Consider the following 17,994-nt stretch of genomic DNA (forward strand, 5'->3'; position numbering starts at 1 on the left):
AATATGTCAGTACGTACCTATCAACAAGCGGCCGCCCCGTCTGTCTCCCGTCTGTCCTTCCTTCCGTTTGGGACGGGACGGGGAGCGGTCGGTCTTTCTTTCCGCCTGTGCGTCCGGAATTGGTGATTAAATAAATATCTACTACTAGGCACCTACCCACTAGGCGTACTACTTGGGTACTGTAAGGCGATAATGAGCGAGCATCCGCTACCTTGGCTAGGTTGGGCCAAGTCCTCCACATTCAAAATTTCCGACGGTCTGCATGCTCGCATGTGAAGGCTGAACCCAAACGACGACCAGCCCAAGCTGATGGGAAGTTCGGGTCGCGTCTCAGGGTGTTTTTGCTCGGCGCTCGTTCCTCCCTTGGCACGTCATCCAATCTCCCCATACGGGGCGTCCCCTCTCGTTGGCGCACACTACCTAACCTTAGGCGCCTTACGTAGCACCAGCCGTTAGACCCAGAGCATTGGGAGCCGGTAGTGAGGTACCTACGGTACGGTACTGCACTGCATTGCACTGCACCGGCATCTTTTCCCTCCCACGGTCCTGGACCGTCGCCTGTCCTCGAGTCCACCACCCCCTCGTCTTTCTTTTCTCTTCCGTTTCCTTTTTCCTCCATCGCGTCCATGTTACTGGGTGCAGTGTCATCGGATGCCCCTGCGCCGTCGTCACCTCTCATTGGGTGTCCACTATTCGGCTGAACGCTCATCATCGTCGCCGATCCCCTCTCTTTGCTTCATCCTTTCGCTTTGCCTCCAGCATCTTCGCAGCTTTCCAGAGTGTGGGAGTCGAGGCCCATCTGTCGACCCTCGACTCTGATACGAATCCTCCCCGTTCCTGTGCCCTCCTCTACTTCCCTGCACGGCAGACAGGCCCTGCCTGTCAGGTATGCCTCGAGCGGGAATTGAGACCTCCATCTTGCCTTGGGAAGAGACCCCTGTATTCTCGGCCCAAAACCTTCAACAAGTCTAGCTTGCCTTGACACGCAACCTCCTCGACGACCTTGCTTCGCTCTCAGGCCCCCGCGCCCCGCGGCAGTCAATCTTTGACCAAGGCTGGCGCTGCTCAGGTACTTACGGCATCCTCTGCAATACATCACAGAGTTGCTGACTTTGGCCATGCGCCTACGGATACTATAGTATCCATCCATCCATCCATATCCCATCCAAGACATCGCTCAGCCCCGAAATACGCCTTCTCCGACCACCATCCTTTGGACAGCCGCCCCGAAAACGTGCTGCAAGCACCCTACACGCACCCCTGACGACTCATTCCTCGTGGCCCTCGCTCTCGCCCGTTCTCTCTCAGCGGCTGTTGCGCAGCCCAGAGACCCCCAGCCAATCCCAGTCCACCGCCCTGGTCTCGCCAACCCCTCTAGCCTCATCCCTTCTTCTCCTTGTTCCTCCACTGTCTCCAGAGAAAACTTGGCCTACGCTAGCTTGCCACTAGTAGTGCCGGCCATGCGGTACAGATACTGCTTGGTCTGATACCAGCACTTCGTACTCGACACCAGCAGCACACCCATTCCTTACCGCATCCTTCCTGCATCCAAGCCGCCTTACATACATGCATACATACATTACGGCCGCCCACCCAAACTGCATGCCCTCACTTCCCGTCGGCTTTGCTTTGCTCAGATACAGATTCGCCATCCAGCTCGAGAACCCAGCCACCACAGCTACACTAGCTACCAGCCTGTGCGACCATTCACTCGGGACACCTGCGCTACAACACCTCCTCCTTCTCCTTGCCCTTCCGCTACACCTCCGTTAAGACCGCCCCGGCCAATCTCCATCACATCTTCTCTCGCCTTACCGAACGAGCTGTGCTCCCTTCCCTTACCAACGACGCTTGTCGAAGCTGGAGACCTGGGGCCGGAAACGCATGTGGCAGCAACCTCTCGCTGCCCCCCCGCCTCGTCGTTTCCTGGTTCTTGTACCCAGTCTCGCAACACCTGCGCAACCTCGTTCTTGCTACTGCTACTACTCACCATTCGACACTGCTTTAGCACTCGCACTTGGCCTATCGTAGCCGCCACGGCGCCCCTTCATCCAATCCTTAGCGCCGCTGTAGATGCCTTCATAATACAGGCCCGCCCCCCTAGCGAGCGTTCCCTCATCCTTTCTTTTGCCCTCTCTTGGGGTATCAGGGGCCATCGAGACTCGTCACCACCTCCGCTGCTGCCAGGCATAGACATGTTCGACCACTACACAATAGGAATGCAGGTGCGCTCAGGCGCCGATGGCGCCAGCGACGACTCGCATCTATCGCCGAGACAGCGCCCACGAGAACTACCCGAGTTGACAGAAGCAGTTGCATCTCCCTCGACGTGTGCTCCGGCTTTGGACCACGACTCGTCAAGCCTATCACGGCCAATCGACAGTCTTGCTGATGAACTCAGCAAGCAGACGTTCATTCCAGAAATATGCCAATCGAACACCCGGGCTGCGGCGACTGGAACATCGCCATCCATTGTCGCTGGTTTGTCCATGGCCCCTTTGGAGGTTGATGAGGATTGCAACATGGATACCGCGTTAGACGATATGAAGGAATACCAAGCAGTCGCCGACTGGAAGAGAGCACGACGCCAGCGTCACAGCCGATTTGTCAACAATCCGGACAATGCCCCCGCCATAGAGGCCCGCATGAAAGAAATGATCTCACAAGAGTCGCAGTGCAACGTCCATCCGGCCCTCTCCCTTCTGTCTTTGCCGTCGACTCTACCTACACATCCGCACGTACCCAAGATCGAGGCAGACGGCTTTCCCGAGACCGACTCATCCGCGAGTTGCCTAGAAGTAGACGAGGACTTCTGCGACGAGAGTGAAGAATTTCTTCTCATGCAAAGAGCCTTGGTTGCCGACAAAAGAAGGTTGATGGGCAGCACGCCCGATTCTATACGGAAGTTCGGACCTTTGAGATATAGGGGTTCGGCCGAAACGGCTCTTCGGTGTCACAATGTTGTCAGACAGCGACCCAGGATGCGGCGACGGAAAGGGCCAGGACCAACTCCGGAGCCTCGACCGGCACACAAGGCCTAAAGGCTTCGAATGGCGACGATGAGTTCTGGCACAGCATACCAGTTTTACTGTTCAAGCGTTGGGAGGTTATTTCAGCGATATACCCATGGGATCGGAGCACATGATGGCCGGCTTTCGGCAACGGCGTTGATACCACAGACGGTATCCGGTTGGTTTTCACAACTCAACACTATCTTTACAGCAAAAGCCCAAAAAGAGGGCTTGGGGTCAAAAGGACTTCAGTCACAGGAAGTCCAACGGCGTTTTGTTTTCATGTCCGGCGTGGCACGGGAGGCTTTAGTATTCTGCTTTCTCACCCTGCGACAGGTCGCTTTATTTGTCTTTGCCTTCTTCAGATTTTACCATATCGAAGCCCAATTGTCGGGACCGCCATCGACAATCACGGGCATAGCCGGGCGGAGGGTGTCTCCGAGTCATTCACGGCGGAACCCCCGGTTCCACGGCCGGGCGTCGGCTCCACAGCCTCTGGGTCTGCAGAAGGGGCTGCAAAAGGGGCTGCAGAAGGGAGGCGTCAATAATGTATACTCGTGGCCAGAGGAAGACGCCTTTCAGTGGGGCGCATAATCTCGCCATCTTCCTTCAGACCATTGATGAGGCGGAATGATCAGGGTGATTTAGAGATTTATCGAAATCAACTACCCAAGCCCTTCTCGCTAGGAAGTGTCGCAGTATTCAACTTCGAACGTTCCCAACTTGAGCTTTACCGATGACTAAGACCAAGATGATGCAGCACGTCGATGTTTTCAGAATTATCGTTCTCACGGGTGGTTGGGGAACCGCGTGCGACGCAACCGTTATTCCTCGCGAGCAAGCCGCACCGGCAGACTGGGATCCATTATGGCCAAAGCGGGCTTTTGAGGGGGCCTTCCATTCACACACAATCAAAACAATGGACAACAACTCCATTCAGGATCAAGCGACATGGTGCCATCCGTACGATGACATGCTCACTGGACCATTTCGGCCCCTCCTCTCTCAAGCGTCATGAGGGAAAGACGACTGGGGCATTCCAGCTATCACCTAGCGAACACGCGCCACACTTGCACCATCTCACAAGGCACAATCCATCCCTTCTCCACCCCATCGGCCAAGGAACTAATGGTTAATGAATATTAGACTTTGAGGCGACAACCTTTTCCATGCAGGGTCAAGAGAAGAGGGCACATGCAGTGGCGTATTCCGGGCAATGCCTTGCCATCAGGGCTGACCTGTACTGGCAGCTGTTATTGGCCTTTGGTTGCAGGGAGGCCGACAGAGCCAGTCCCAGCTGGAGCCTGGGCCAGCTGCCGGCCCGGCCGTGGATGGCGTCGTTCCTTGCAGTTTGGCCGCGCCATCGCTCTGAGCCGGCCGCGCCCTTAGTTTCTCGAAATATCTCCGTTTCCTTGTTTGTCGCTACTGCACCTCAACGTATCCAGTTCTATTTGCACAATGGTACGCCTCCCCCAGTGGAGAGAGTATGTGGGAAGCGCAAGCCTAGGCCTTGGTATGCCCTCTCACACCATGGAGAGGGAGGGGGGAGGGCTTATTGGCCAGGCTCATGCTGATATCCATGCTCCAGCTGTGGCGTTAACCATCCCGACGATATCCACAACAACGCATGAGAGAGGGACCCAGCATACACGATATCAAGGTGCGGTCGACTTGGTCAATTGGAGCGCTTTGGTGGGCAGTGCAAACCCGCGCAAGTGGACGTGTGAGAGTGTCGGCAGGCGAAGTACGACGTCTCTTTGTCATTCGTGGCAGCCCTTTGGTGAGAGGGTGACGAGAGGGATTGTTTCCTGAGAGTTTTCTTTTCTTGTTCAACGACGTTGCCATGAAAGGAATGGGACTCGGGTTTCTTTGACGCCGCTGTCTCTCAACCCTATCTACCCCAGTTCTATGAAGTACAGAATAGGAGTTGGCCGCAATGGCTGGAATGCGGGCATGCTGCTGGGTCGCTAGACGACGTGGGCTGCATTCCTTTGGCCATGCAGGCACAGGCTGTATCCCTCGCCGAAAGCACGGTGATCTCTGTGCTCCCAATTCCAGTGCTGCCCGTATATGTGCTGCTTCCATTTCTCGTGCAATAGTTGCTGTGGCAGGATCAGAGACATGAGCTGGGCGGTATTTGTTGACTCTGGTCCCCTCCGCCCGATGCGGGCTTGCAACCATCGACGGCTTTCTTTTCCGTACAAGAATCCCATTCTTCTGTGGTTATACCCCAGTTCTGTAGCCAACTTTTTCTCACTCCTTTCTACACCTTTCGCCGGAAACGAATATTGCAACATTTCCCGCTCATTCGTTCCCCACGGCACATCCACCTCTTGCTACTCGCAACCTCGCATTCATACCCGCGCAATATACTGGACCCTCTCCGTTGACCTCAGCTTCCATATCTGCTACTACTGTTCCTGGCCCTGGCCCTGGCCCTGGCTGTCGGTCGTTTGCGGAACCTAGGGACACTGACGTACGGACCGAGACCGAGACAGAGACACAGGAGAGCATGACAGTGGCCGTCTCGCATTGGACGAGGAGCCCTGGCGCGAGTGTCAGTCTCAGCTCGCACCCGACAGACTACAGCGACATGGCCTATTCGGAGGTCCAGTTTTCACTCGACTCGATGGACGAGGACAAAGGCGGCAGCGGGGGGCAGTCTCACTTGCCATGGGGGGAAGCAACAGAGAGGATGGGCGGAGGAGGGCCGGGCTTGGGTGCAGCCCACAACGACGCGCTCCTCTTCGAGGAATTTGTTAACCTCGAGAGGCTTTCGACCGCCGGGGGTGACGAAATCCCTCCGTCTTCCCTACCCGAGTCGTTCTTATTCAATATCCCACTCCCACCCCATGGTTCCGTGTCCACGACAAGCGCATCGGACGATCTGGGCGACCTACTAAGTTGCCACTCGCAGCCGCTCGTGGAAGCTAGGACTAGCGCGGCAGCAGGTCCCGCTGCCACAGTAGTGCCATCATCAGCAGCCGCTAGAGTAGCGGCGGTGACCGCAGACACCGTGGTACCGTCTGCTGTGGGCGTCCCCGGGCCCCAGTCTTCGTGGTCGATCGACCACAGGGAAGGACAAAGGAAGGCTTCGACCTATCCGGACACAGCTCACACTGGCGCGTCCGAGTCGATCTCTGACTCTGAGCTTCTCCGCCTGGAAGGCATATCGTTGAAAGCGTCGCCATCTCGCGCTCCATCTGTCGTCGTTTCCCATCCTCCTACTCCTCTTCCTCAAGCTTCGTCCGCTACCAGCAACAGCACCAAGCTCCAAGTCGCCGGCAGCAGTACCAGCAGCAGCACCAGCAGCAGCACTACCACTACCACCAACACCTACACCAACAACGGTGGCCGTAAGCCGAGCAACTTCTTCAAAGTCGTCGCATCCAAACTGCAGCAGAAAGCTGCCTCCGTACGCCATAAACAGCCCGACATGTCTTCCGTTACCCTCGATAGCAGGGGTCCCCTTTCGCCCAACGTCTCGCCTCGCAAGGCCTTCAAGCTCCGCCCCGAGCAGCTCGGCCTTGGCGGCCCCCCGTCCGCAAGACTGCCTCTCTCTCCTCCCAACAGTGCCACCATCCCCCAGGACCTGCCTTCCACATCATCGACTGGACCCAACGGCCTGCCCTTTTGCGGTGGTTACGTTGAAGATCCTTTCTTCGACGCTGGCGTTGCTGGAGGTCACGTACCAATGTTCCGCCGCAGCGACCCTACCACACCCATGGACACTCCCGTTCTTGACGACAAGAGCGGCATGTTTTATCACCACCAGCAGATGAGCTCTGGCAACGTTGCCAACTCGAGCAAGGCCACTTGGCCCATGGTCACGACAACTCCCCAGACTGACTCCCACGTCGCCTGGTCCAATGCCTATGCCAGCGACGGTCTCGACAACCAGTGGTGGGATGGGGGCCATATGGACTTGTCATCTAACCCACAGTTCCAAGCACAGAACGCTCGCAATGCCACGTTCAACCTCGCCATGCAGACACAACACAATGATCTGGCATACGAGTATAACAACATGGCCGCCGGTCACGAGATGTCCGGGCTCATGATCCACATGCCTCAACCGCGGGCCACGTCGTCACCCGTCATACACTACCAGCCTCAACAGCAACATCAACAACAACAGCAGCAGCAGCAACAACAGCTCCACCACCCGCAACACCCTCAACAGATGACTGAACGCCGACCTCGCATGCCCCGTGCCCCCTCAGCCGGCGCCCGGCATCTGTGCCTGTCGACGCCGATGCGCAAGACCCGCAACACGAGCCGCACACGCCAACCCAGCCGCGACTCCTCGACGTCACCCACACCCACAAACCGGTCTCGCCACAGCAGTGGCAGCTCTTTCTCCAGTATAGGAGGCGGCGCAGCTCTGAGTGCGAACGTCAAGAAGCGTCGGTCGTGGTCTAGGCGTGAGAGCATGCGTACGCCTTCCATCGGAGGCGGCCTCGGCGGTGCGCCTGAGGGCGTCGGTTTCGTCAACTTCACCCCTAGCGACAAGAACATACTCATGACGGGCGTCGCTCCAAGCGGGAGCTCCAAAACCAAGGCCCGCCGCGAAAAGGAGGCGATGGAGAAGCGCCGGAGGCTAAGCGAAGCAGCCATCAAGGCCGTCAAGGCCGCCGGTGGAGACGTGGACAAGCTGGTCGAGGAAGGTTTCGTCTTCTGAGATGGTTCGTTTCTCTCTTGGATTGTTGGGTGGGGGGGGGCTTGGACTGGCAGCAATGTGGGCATGGGAGCGCTTTGGGAGTTTTTCTTTTCGGTCAGGATAGGCTTGAGGCCTAGGAGAAACCTGGCGTTTATCACGGGATCACCAATGTACGCGAAGGATCCGCGACTTTCCTTGATTTCTGTTTATCCTCTCTTCTACCACTACAGAACGACATGGGGAGCGCGAGCTTCGAATGGCCTCTTGGCGGGTCTGTCGATGATGGCCGCTTTACTTTCTTCACAACACCAAAAACAGTACCTACCTACTACTAACTAGTTAATCTTTGTTTCCTATGTCGGAGCAACCCAAAATCACAGGCTGAAACCCAGGGTGCGAGATATGGAGGGGGGGGAATTGGATATCCTAGCAGAGCAGAACCAAAATCAAAACAACTTATTCAAACAAATCTTCCAGAGACACCCTCTTGCCCACTTCACCCAACGTTTTGGTGCCGATCGACTTGCCGTTATCGCCCAGCGACTCTTCTCACTTCATGACAAATCACACGTGAGTTGCGATTCGCTCGCTTCTCTACACAAAACAAGCAATAACAACAACAGCAAGAGCATCATCAATAAGCGATACCAATTCTATTCAAGGGCCGGCGCACTGCGGTTGCTCAGCGAGTCGACGCCTCTCGCGCAGCCCCTGCCATATCCCAGCCCAGAGGGTCGGGGCCGCCTCTCGAGTCGAGGGCCATAGTTGCCGCTACGTGCGTCCGTCGTCCGGACCAGCCGTTAGCCGATCTACGCCGGACAGAGAGCATAAGGGATGGAGGGGTAGGGCAGCCGCTCCTTATGCCTTCCCTTGGGCTAAGGTAGTCCGTCATGTCTGTGCTGTTACAGCCCCATCCGTGCTTTCCTGCTACTCGATGGACGACTACTGACTGCCTGCTAGAGGAGGGGAAGGCGGCGGCGGCGGTGGCGGCGGAGGAAGAGGAAGGGGAGGCTCTCGGGAGTCAACACAGACCATCATCTGTCGAAGCTGCCAGAACCTCGTCAAGGCCCAGACCCAAGAGCGCGGCTTACGGCTCGTGAAGGCATCCGGGGCTGGACAATGAAATCAGATAGGACTTGGGTGGGGAGGGAGGGGGGGGTGTTGCGGGCTTGCGGCCTGTGCCGGTTCTGCATTGCTTGTAATCCAACATGACCGCAAACAGATAGCTCTTCTGACTCGTCCTTATCCCATGAGAGGCTTGGCATCTTTCCATCCACCTCAGACAGAAACCCAAGCCCCCGCTCAAAGATTGACCACTAAGCCTTATATCGCTCTCTTACCCCATCTGCTGTGCTATCCACCCTCCACGACGCCTCCCTTTCGCTCTTCGCAACTGCCGGGAGGACTGGGACGTGGGCACCGGCACGGTCCATCATGAATCCAACGACAGAGGGAGCGGCGTCTCCATGCCGCCTCACTTACAAAGCCAAAGGGAAACAGAACACCCACAAGCCTGGTTGGCCGTCGTCTGCCAGTCTGTTAGTTCCACCAGCTTGCCTGCCCGGCCAGCTGGTGAGACTAGTGCAAGATCCCCGTTGCAGAATCAATCTTGAAGCCCATCGGCGTCTGCTCCGGCCATTTGATCTATCACGCCAAACTCAAAACTGCCAGGCGCTAGGAGCTTGATGGGGCAAGGCGCAGGTTCGCGTACGAATGTCTCAGTACGGAATCCACTCTGACAGCTCACACCCCCTCTCACTTTTCTCTCTCTCCCTCTCTCTCCCTCCTGCCCCTCTCCTCCCATCACGATCTACCCTTCTCGATCCCATACTCGCAGAAAATCCCCGAATCGTACAAGCTCGACGGTTTATCTGGACTCCCACCCTCTCCTCGTCACTGACACGACCCTTTCCGGAAACGTTGGTCCAAGCTGTTGTACACGGCTCTACCTAGCGTATGTCACAGCCGCGCTGCGTCTCGACTCCGCCATCACCCCAACACCCCCTCCAAGACCCCATCCAACGCTCGTTACTCAACCCGAATGCAGGTACGGTGATACACCGCCCCTCATGTTCGTGCGTTTTTTTTCGCGGCAAGTACTGGGCCTGCATGAGCCTGGCCTTGCATAACCGCGGACGTGGGTATCACCGACGCGATTGACCTGTTCCAGTTGCCCTGCGAGTGTACTGAGCCCTCTGCCGGAAGCAGACAAGAGATGAGCCCTGTTCCGAAGTGGGCGACATCAAACTACCACGATGCGCAACAGGTCCAGCCTCTTTGACCACTGTGAGCCTTGTCTCAGTCCCGGCATCCGAGGGATCGAGACCCTTTCTCGAGAGGCGCGAAGCCCTTACCCGCGCAGCCTCGAAACCAACCTCGCGAGTCTGTCAGGGCCTTGCGCCTCTGCCCAGGAAACTGAGTAAGGGAGTGAGACAAGGGCTGCTGGCAAGAGGTTGGAGGACATCAAGGAACCGCGCAACGCCGAGGCCATTTGGCTCAGCGTGACGGACCACGTTCTGTTGACGATGTCTCAATTACATTGGCCAGTTCAGGCATAGGTGTGCAGATAGGATGGCATATGGCATCCTCATGAAGCAACATACGCCCGCCGTATCGTCACAAGTTCTCCAGGGAAGACTAACAATGCAGGATGGCCATCGATCCCCACCTTGACGATCTCTGTTCTCCCCGGCAAGCCTTGCGATCTGTAATGATCACCGTCATTCATTCTGTCAAACATGATCAACATCCAACAAACATCACGGTATCTCAGTTGGCTGCCAGTCAGCCGCCTACCCCCCTCCGCCAAAGCAGAACTTCTGCACGGAAGTGGTAAAGGTGTCTTGCCGCTGGGCTCGATATGGTCAAGTGGCTACCATACTTCGTTCCTTGGCCAATGGCGTTTCTATGAAGACAGCTGTGGTTGACTGGCTGACTGACTAGCTTCAGCACAACTTTATCTCCAAGACCCAAAAGGGATCAGTGGGAATCTCCTCATTGCGACCCAATCCGGACGGGACCGGACTTCTCATTGTCGTTTCTCGATTAGCCCATTGTGTTTTGCTCCGGGACCCTTCTCTCCGAGCCGCTGCTCTACATACCTCACCACCTACCAAGTCGCCAATGTTCAGGGCAGGCAAGCAAGCTCTGGGGTATCTGTTAGTCCAGGCTATCTATTTTGGCGCATGACAGCCATTCTCTATTGGGAAGAACTCCCGTGTCCGCCCTAAGCCCCCGCCGTCATGACAGCTGCCGGATCGCACCGTGGACGCAGAATAAACAGAGTAACCCATAAGTTACCCCGTGCACTATCCCTTTTATTTACCTTCAGCCCGACTGAGGCGTCCGCCATGCACATCAGCCACGGCTTAGTCTGGCAAACGTGGCATCTCTGCGCGAGAAGTCTCACGGCCAGACCAGACTTCGAGATGACCGTTGTTCTCCGATCAAAATATCCGTGACTCCCACAGATCTCAGGCTGTGTGTGGGCCAGACGTCAAGCGGGGATTTCGACCACCCGGTTCTTGTCGTCGATCCGCGTGCCTTGCCGGCAGCTCCTGCCCAATGGCCCATAATCGAATGATATCGCGGCTCCCGAGTTGCTCAGTGAGCAGCTAGGAAACAGTCCGGAGGTCTTCCGGAGGAACTATGTAACGAAGGCCCGAGATTCCGGTGCTCGTGTTATCCAGCGGCCTCCAGGAGGGGGGGCTACCAAGGTACCCTGATCAACCTGGATGACACGAGAAACCTACATGGATCCCTCCAAGGAGAATCCACAAACTGTTTAGTTAAGTTATCCCACAGCGCCCGCCAAGCGACACAGTCTCGGGCCCATCCAAAGCCGGATCCCGTAACAGTCAACCCATATCAGACAGCCAGTAAAGCGAGTTGGTCAAACGCGCCTTGCTCTGATGTAAGGGCGTCGCGAGGCAGAAACACCAAGTAGCTCTGATGAGCAGCACTGTCATCATCTCTCGAACTGCCGAGACACGCCACAATCGTGCCGGGAGACACTCGGTGTCATTGTTGCTCAAAATGGGACAGCATCAGCTCCTCGAAGGATCAAAGCAAGCGACCCCGCACAAGCCGCTCTCCGGGTTTCTGCATCACCGTCCCTAGTCCCGCACACGTGAAGCCTCAGGACACACTCACAAGGTCGGACGACGGCAAACCACGGCGGCACAAGTCTTGCCTCGTAAGGCGACCCCGCCGTATGCGAGGGGCTACGGAGGTCGACCGCCCGTGATAGCATCTCTCCACATCACCGGCCGCGCGATAGTTTCTCACTATACCAACTTACGCCCCATCTCCAGAAAATAAGCTCATAGGCGCAGGCTTCTGAGCGCCCTCCAACTGGCTGTGGGGGGGAACCTCTCTGCCATCCTTGGCCCTCTTGAAGGTGCTCTCTCTCTCTCTGACTCCCACCCCCTTTCGTGTGAAGAAGAGCGACCCTCTCTCGTCTGCTGCTTCCGTGTTGGAAATAGCGCCGTCATGGTCCGTACTCTTGCCCACACCCCTTCCGCCACAAGAGATGCTTGCGCGGCTAAGGACGCTGTGTTTCTGTCTCAACGTCGCGGCGCCGGGATGTAGCGATGATAAATCATCTCACCTGTCCTGCATCATCCGACGTTCGAACCTGGACTCCGCGAGGCCAGGATGACCCGGAATCGTTGGGAAGTCTCGGCGGAGGAGAGGATCCCATCTCGATCATCCATCCGCGCCTCATCACGTACCGTTCGGTTTCCATCTCTATTCCCCTCCTCACCCTCCCCTCTCTCGGCCTCCCCCCCCTCGCCTTTCTTCTCTCTTTCCTTTCCTTCAGCGTCTTACACATCAGAATGACCACCAGACAGCCGCTCTCTCCTGTCCATCACTGATCAATGACCGTTAGACTGACAAAGAAGAGGCAGCTGTCTGCCCGCCTCCGGATCCGTGTTAGCCCGGCAATATGTCTTACCTGCGGATCGGCCACCTCCGGGGGCCTGCTCCGCCATGCTGCGCCCCATCAACCCTCTTTCTCTCTCTCTCCTCCCACATGCCCTCTTTTCGTCCCCACTACACCATTCCACACCACCTTGACCATGCCACATACCCTCCCATCTTCTCTCTCCGGGCCGAATACCACACCTCCGGCCCTCCGTTACGTGCGTACCATCCAGCCCGACCGCCCCCGCCAAGTCCCTGTCAGGGGACCGGACGGGGACAATCCGGAACGGTCGCCTATTTGACTTTCCTCGCCGGCTGGATTCCGACCTCGCCTCAGCCATGTGAGGCTCCTCATCCCTTGCATTGTTTCCCCATCCGTTTCGACCCGTAGGAGGGGGGGGGAGCGGGAAGGAGAATGCCCAATGAATGATCGAGCCAAACCTCCTCCCAGCTTGTCCTCCCAGGATGATGTAGAGCGTTGCATCAGCTGACAATAAGGTTAAGGTTCAGGATGACAGCCCACCCTCTCTCTCTCTCTCTCTCTCTTCTTTGTGGACACGAGCCAGGCGTACCTGAATACTCACCGATCACATAGGCACCCCGTCTCGTGAGGATATCTCCTGCCGCCTGACGGGGGGGGGGTCCAGCTGCTCTGTGCGCCCTGCAACGGCCGAGGAGGACAAGGGGCCTCTTTCCTTTGGCTCTCTCTTTTTGTCTCCCCCCCCTTGGCCATCGACGCGTGAGTGACTCTCTGGTAGATGCAAGGAGTGGCTGTCAATAAAGGAATCAAGCTCTCTCTCACCTGCTGCTGCTGTTGCTGCTGCTCCCTCTCGGCAGTTGCCGTGGACCATTGCAACAGCCGAGGATAATGCCACAGGACATACTGGTGACTACGCCGATAGCTGCCTGCTGCTCATGACCAGTCAAAGGTGACTGTTTTGCGGGTGGGTGGGTGAGCTTTTGCTTTGACTAGCCTGTTTCTTTTGCTGCAACAGACAGAGTCTACTCCTTTGTCGAACTCTTTCTGCCCCTTGAATCTTGCTACGTCAAGATAGCATGCCAGTTGCGAAGGGGGGGGGGGGGGGGGGGGGGGGGGGTATTGTTCCCTCTTGCAAAGACTGCTCTGTGGCGGGTCTGAACTATTCTGACTTGTGAGAGAAGGCAGGTTTTGATAACAGAGTTCATTAACTATTTTTGAGTGGCTGTTTTGGTATTCTTCCTCAGTCAAGGGACATGAGAGATGCATACATGCACAATGCACCTCTTCTCTGTCTCTGGATACCACCACCAAGTGAGACCTTTTGAACCCCCTCTGTTCCGTTCCTGTCCCGTCCCACCCCCAATCCAATGTCATGCTGCTGCCGCTGCTCTGATGAGATTCCTTCCTCAACAATCGTAACATATTTACAAAGCGAGAATCCCAATACAGGGCAACAAGCTTCTTGGTTGGCGTGTCCGGCAAGCCCCGTATAAACAACAATCAACGCCGTGATCTCAGGACGCCGTTCTCAGTGCCAGAGACAAGAGTGTATAAATGGAACAGAATGCTGACACAAAAAAGAAAAATGAAAAGAAAAAAGTCACCATGCCATCCATGGTGTGATGCGATGCTCATCATAACTCAATACAGGGCCCCACCTCCCCTGCTCACGCCTGGCGTTTCATTACTGGAGTAAGCCGCGTCGATTCCATGCGTACAAACCTCTCATGGACTAGAGAGTACCTGGAAAGGCGGGAACGGCAAAACCGCCTCCACAAACACGTGCTGTGTAACGACGAGTCCATCTCTAGGCTGTGCGGGATCATCTTCCGTGAAAACGGTTTATCATCATGGCAAGTCATATCTAGTCATAACCGGCACCTCGCTGCCAGGGGCTATTGGAGAGTTAGTTGCCGCCGTTTCCGTTCTCATTTCAGGGGCTCTTACCTGACGTTGTTCTGCGTCCTGAACTGTCCAGGGCTCGAGTTATTTTGTTGCCTCTGCTGGTTGGGGTTACCGTTGTACGGGCTCGGCGTCCTCATCGGGGCCTGTCCGTAAGGGTGGCGGTTATCGGCCGGGAACAGAGGGGTCGAGGGGTCCACCGGAGACTGGACTTGGCCGTTCGGGCCGCCAGGTCGCTGCATAGATTGTTGAGACTGGGCCGCTGACTGGGCAGTCGACGGAGGCACAGGGACACCCGACGGGTCAACGCGGCGGCGCATAGATTCGGATGAAATAGAGTCGTTGTCGTCGTCGAGGTCGAGCCCCTTCTTGTAATGGGCCTTGTCGCCTCGGGCGGTGGCAGCCAGGGCATCCAGCTCAGTAGTAGTGTGCAGCTGAGTCTGTGACTTCATGAAAGAGGCGCGGTCGTCGGCCATGTACTGGTAACGGGCGTCGGGGTTCTTGCGGAAGTAGATCAATGTGCTGCTGACGATAACAAGCAGCAAGAGAATCAGTGCGAAGGCCGCGTTGGCGATGAACAGCACCACTCCGACGATACCGTTGACCAAGGGGGGCGCGCCGAAGATGTCCGAGAAGATGAGCAGGAAGATGGCGTTGAGGAAGTTCATGACGAAGATGGCAATGTTGAACGAGTTGGTGCTCTTGTCCATCCAGGGGCGAAGGACGCTGGCAGCGATGAGGGCCGCCGCCTCGATGATGACAAAAGAAATGGCTTGAACGGTTCCACTACGCTGGGCAAAGGCAACGAACATGCCCTTGACGAGCGTGTAACCAAGCATGGGTACAATAAAGTAGTAAGCCGAGGCGCGGAACTGGACGTAGAGGAAACCCCATTTGTTCAAAGCCTGGGGGTCCGAGAAAAGGATGTAGGCAGGGTTGCGGTGCATGGCGACGGAGCGGCGGGCGATACGAATGACCTTGAAAGAGGCCCAGCCAAGGGTGATGGCCATGCCGAAGAGGAAGAAGACGGCGAGAACGACTTCGGCGGCGGAGTCGACCTGGGTGAACTCCCACAGGCAGAAAATCGACATTTGAGGGAAACCGATCAAGGTCATGCGGAAGAGGATGCCCTTCAGGACGGTGAACCACCCGTTGCGGAACTCGAGGAACTTCTCACTCTTCATCCACTTCTGTCGCACAGCCAACTCGCAGAATCCCTTGAAGGCGGCGACACCAAGGACGGTGAAGATGACGAAGACGCAGAAGAAGGACAGGCCAGTCATGAAGAGGTTGGTAGATTCGATCTTGGCGCGGAAGGCGACTCGCTGAATACCGAAGACGATGAAGCTGCCGGAAGACAGTTGGATGTTGGCTCTCTTGGCGATACTAGAAGCACCGGCTTCGATGCCGCGCCGGGCCATCCTGGCAGCGGAAAGTCCCCAATCGAGCGAACGCTTCTCGACCTGGACCGAGGTGGTCGTCAAGGAGTTGAGGAGAGTAGACGGGGTTCCGCCCGTGGCTCGCTGGTACCAAGTAAAGATGTCCTGCATGAACTGGACGCGAATGATTCCCATGGACCAAACGAAGTCCTGAGTCCACGACTGAACAATGGGGGGCAGGTGCACACCAGTGAGACCCACGATGGCCTGAGACTGGAAGTAGCCGAAGAGGGACAGGGTGTTGGCGGCAACGTGGGCGGCGGTGTTGGTGTGACCGAGGCCGGAGATGACAGCGGACGAGATCAAACCCAAGCCGGCGATGATGGCGGTGGCCCACTTGACTCCAATCAAATCGACAGTCTTTCCGTTGGAAATGTCAGCCTCGACGCAGGCGACACTCTGGTCGGTATTGGTCAGGTTGACGAAGACACGGACAGTGGCGTCGAGATCGGGGATGTTGTAGGCGATTCCGGGAATCTGGCTAACGGCTTCCTGGCTAACGGGAAGGTTGAAGTTCATGGTGATCTTTCCGGCAGTCATGGGGCATAGACCGGCGAGGTTGATACTACAAGGGTCAACAGTGCGCCTCAAGAATTCGTAACCGTAGGCCGAAATGGAGACATCGAAGACGATGCTACCCTGGACGGAGGAAACAGCGACGATGTTGATGGCGGCACTACCGTTGGTGGGGGTGAAGATGACGTTGAACAGACTGGCCGTGAAGCTGGAATCATCCTGGCACGTGTTGAGAGAGTTTGACTGCAGCAACTGCTCGGCGGCCATGACAGGAGTGGTGAGGTAGGCGGCGAGAGAGCCGAGCAAAAGCAGCGGCTTTGCGAAGGACAACCGCATGTTGGGCGATTGGTCGTCGTGAACGTCTAGGTGAGGTTGAGCGAGTGGTCCGATGGACGGAGATTGGTGGTCGTCGAAATCGGATGGTCGGAACCGAAGAGTCCAGGGAGAGGATCGAAGCCGTCTAGGTCGCGATACTCATGAATCCGGGGTCGTTCCAGCGGAGGATATGTCTGTGACTGTGACAGAAGGAGGAGAAGAAGAAGAAGGGGCGCCTAGTGAAAGTAAATGGGCTGATGATGATGCGATGGAGCGACTAGCCTCTCAGGCGACGATGGGACGCAAGGAGGTGGCGTTTTTGTGGCAGGGGAAAAAAGGAGTTGCTAGCGAATGTTATCTGCCAACGGTTGTCGAGGTGCCGGCGACAGAAGCAGAAGACGAAGCGAAGGGTCGAGGATTTGGGAAAGGCGTCCCTCTCAAAGGCGCCGAAGACAAGGATGGATTCGTATCGTCGTCTCGGGGCGCGCTCGCTCGATCGGTTCGTTGCAGCGTTGTCGAAGGCGGGGTGGTGGTGGTGGTGGTTGGGTGGTCGAAGAGGGAAGGCGGGTGTAAGTGGGTTTTGTTGGTTTTGTTGCTTTGGGTGCAGGAGCAGTGCGGTAGAAGGGAAATGAGAAATAGAAGGGAGTGAAAGGAAGGGAAGGGACAAGATCGCCAAGCAAATTGGTGCACGGGGAAGGAAGAGTGATGAAAGGAGACGTCTGGCCGGTCGAGTCCAGTCGATGGGTGGGTGGATAGATGGATGGCTTGCATGCAAGGTGGTGGTGGTTCGGATTTCAGGGAAAAACAGGGCAAGGGCCCAAAATACGGGGGGAGATGGAAGGGAAGGGATGGATGGATGGGGTGGCCTTCTGTGTCAGTAGTGTGCAACTATGCAGTCTGAGGACGATTGAGCAGGAATCCCGTCGACTGGTGTGTGTGTGAGAAGGGTGGATCATGAACCTTGGATACATACGGCCAGAGACAGGGATAGCGATGGCACGCCGGGTAATTCGTACGGGGTGGTGCGTAAGGGTTAATTTAATTTCCTTTCCTGGGACGGCTTCATCGCGGAAGCGTGGATGCGCGGATGCGCGGACGGGATGGGCGAGAGATGGCGTTGGCAGGGCCTGCGGGTACCTAAACAGGTGGGTACATACGCTGGTGTGCACCATTGGCATATACATAGCTGTACTCTGTACATACCTATACATGTACGTCGTGCAGTACGCTAAGTAGGTAGGTAAG

The 17,994-nt window shown here is 56.6% G+C and overlaps 4 protein-coding genes across 4 annotated transcripts; 3 read left to right on the plus strand and 1 right to left on the minus strand.

The window, feature by feature from the left end:
• Positions 1-2,195: 2,195 nt before the first annotated feature.
• Positions 2,196-3,041, plus strand: LY79DRAFT_590005 (uncharacterized protein; the record flags this gene model as incomplete). Its single annotated transcript, XM_060561090.1, has 2 exons — positions 2,196-2,225; positions 2,409-3,041. The coding sequence occupies 2 exons, from the start codon at positions 2,196-2,198 to the stop codon at positions 3,039-3,041; spliced, it is 663 nt and encodes a 220-aa protein (XP_060414470.1).
• A 779-nt stretch (positions 3,042-3,820) lies between these two features.
• LY79DRAFT_188889 (uncharacterized protein) lies at positions 3,821-4,901 on the plus strand. Its single transcript, XM_060551373.1, has 3 exons — positions 3,821-4,098; positions 4,158-4,472; positions 4,600-4,901. The coding sequence occupies exons 1-3, from the start codon at positions 4,026-4,028 to the stop codon at positions 4,821-4,823; spliced, it is 612 nt and encodes a 203-aa protein (XP_060414471.1). The 5' UTR covers positions 3,821-4,025; the 3' UTR covers positions 4,824-4,901.
• Positions 4,902-5,523: 622 nt separating this feature from the next.
• LY79DRAFT_514980 (uncharacterized protein) lies at positions 5,524-7,692 on the plus strand (the record flags this gene model as incomplete). Its single annotated transcript, XM_060554672.1, has 1 exon — positions 5,524-7,692. One exon carries the CDS (start codon positions 5,524-5,526, stop codon positions 7,690-7,692), a length of 2,169 nt encoding a protein of 722 aa, XP_060414472.1.
• Positions 7,693-14,441: 6,749 nt separating this feature from the next.
• LY79DRAFT_669483 (uncharacterized protein) lies at positions 14,442-16,701 on the minus strand (the record flags this gene model as incomplete). Its single annotated transcript, XM_060563649.1, has 2 exons — positions 14,442-14,472; positions 14,525-16,701. The coding sequence occupies 2 exons, from the start codon at positions 16,699-16,701 to the stop codon at positions 14,442-14,444; spliced, it is 2,208 nt and encodes a 735-aa protein (XP_060414473.1).
• Between the last annotated feature and the right edge of the window lie 1,293 nt (positions 16,702-17,994).

This window comes from Colletotrichum navitas, assembly GCF_030913465.1.
Source record: "Colletotrichum navitas strain CBS 125086 chromosome Unknown LY79scaffold_27, whole genome shotgun sequence".
In the NCBI taxonomy this organism is placed as follows: domain Eukaryota; kingdom Fungi; phylum Ascomycota; class Sordariomycetes; order Glomerellales; family Glomerellaceae; genus Colletotrichum; species Colletotrichum navitas.

Bases quoted from the DNA above. Each gene is read 5' to 3' on its own strand.
- LY79DRAFT_188889 (XM_060551373.1), top strand. From the start codon at position 4,026: ATGAGGGAAAGACGACTGGGGCATTCCAGCTATCACCTAGCGAACACG. The intron at 4,099-4,157 runs GCACAATCCATC...AATGAATATTAG, and splicing joins CACTTGCACCATCTCACAAG to ACTTTGAGGCGACAACCTTT. The intron at 4,473-4,599 runs GTACGCCTCCCC...TCCATGCTCCAG, and splicing joins CCAGTTCTATTTGCACAATG to CTGTGGCGTTAACCATCCCG.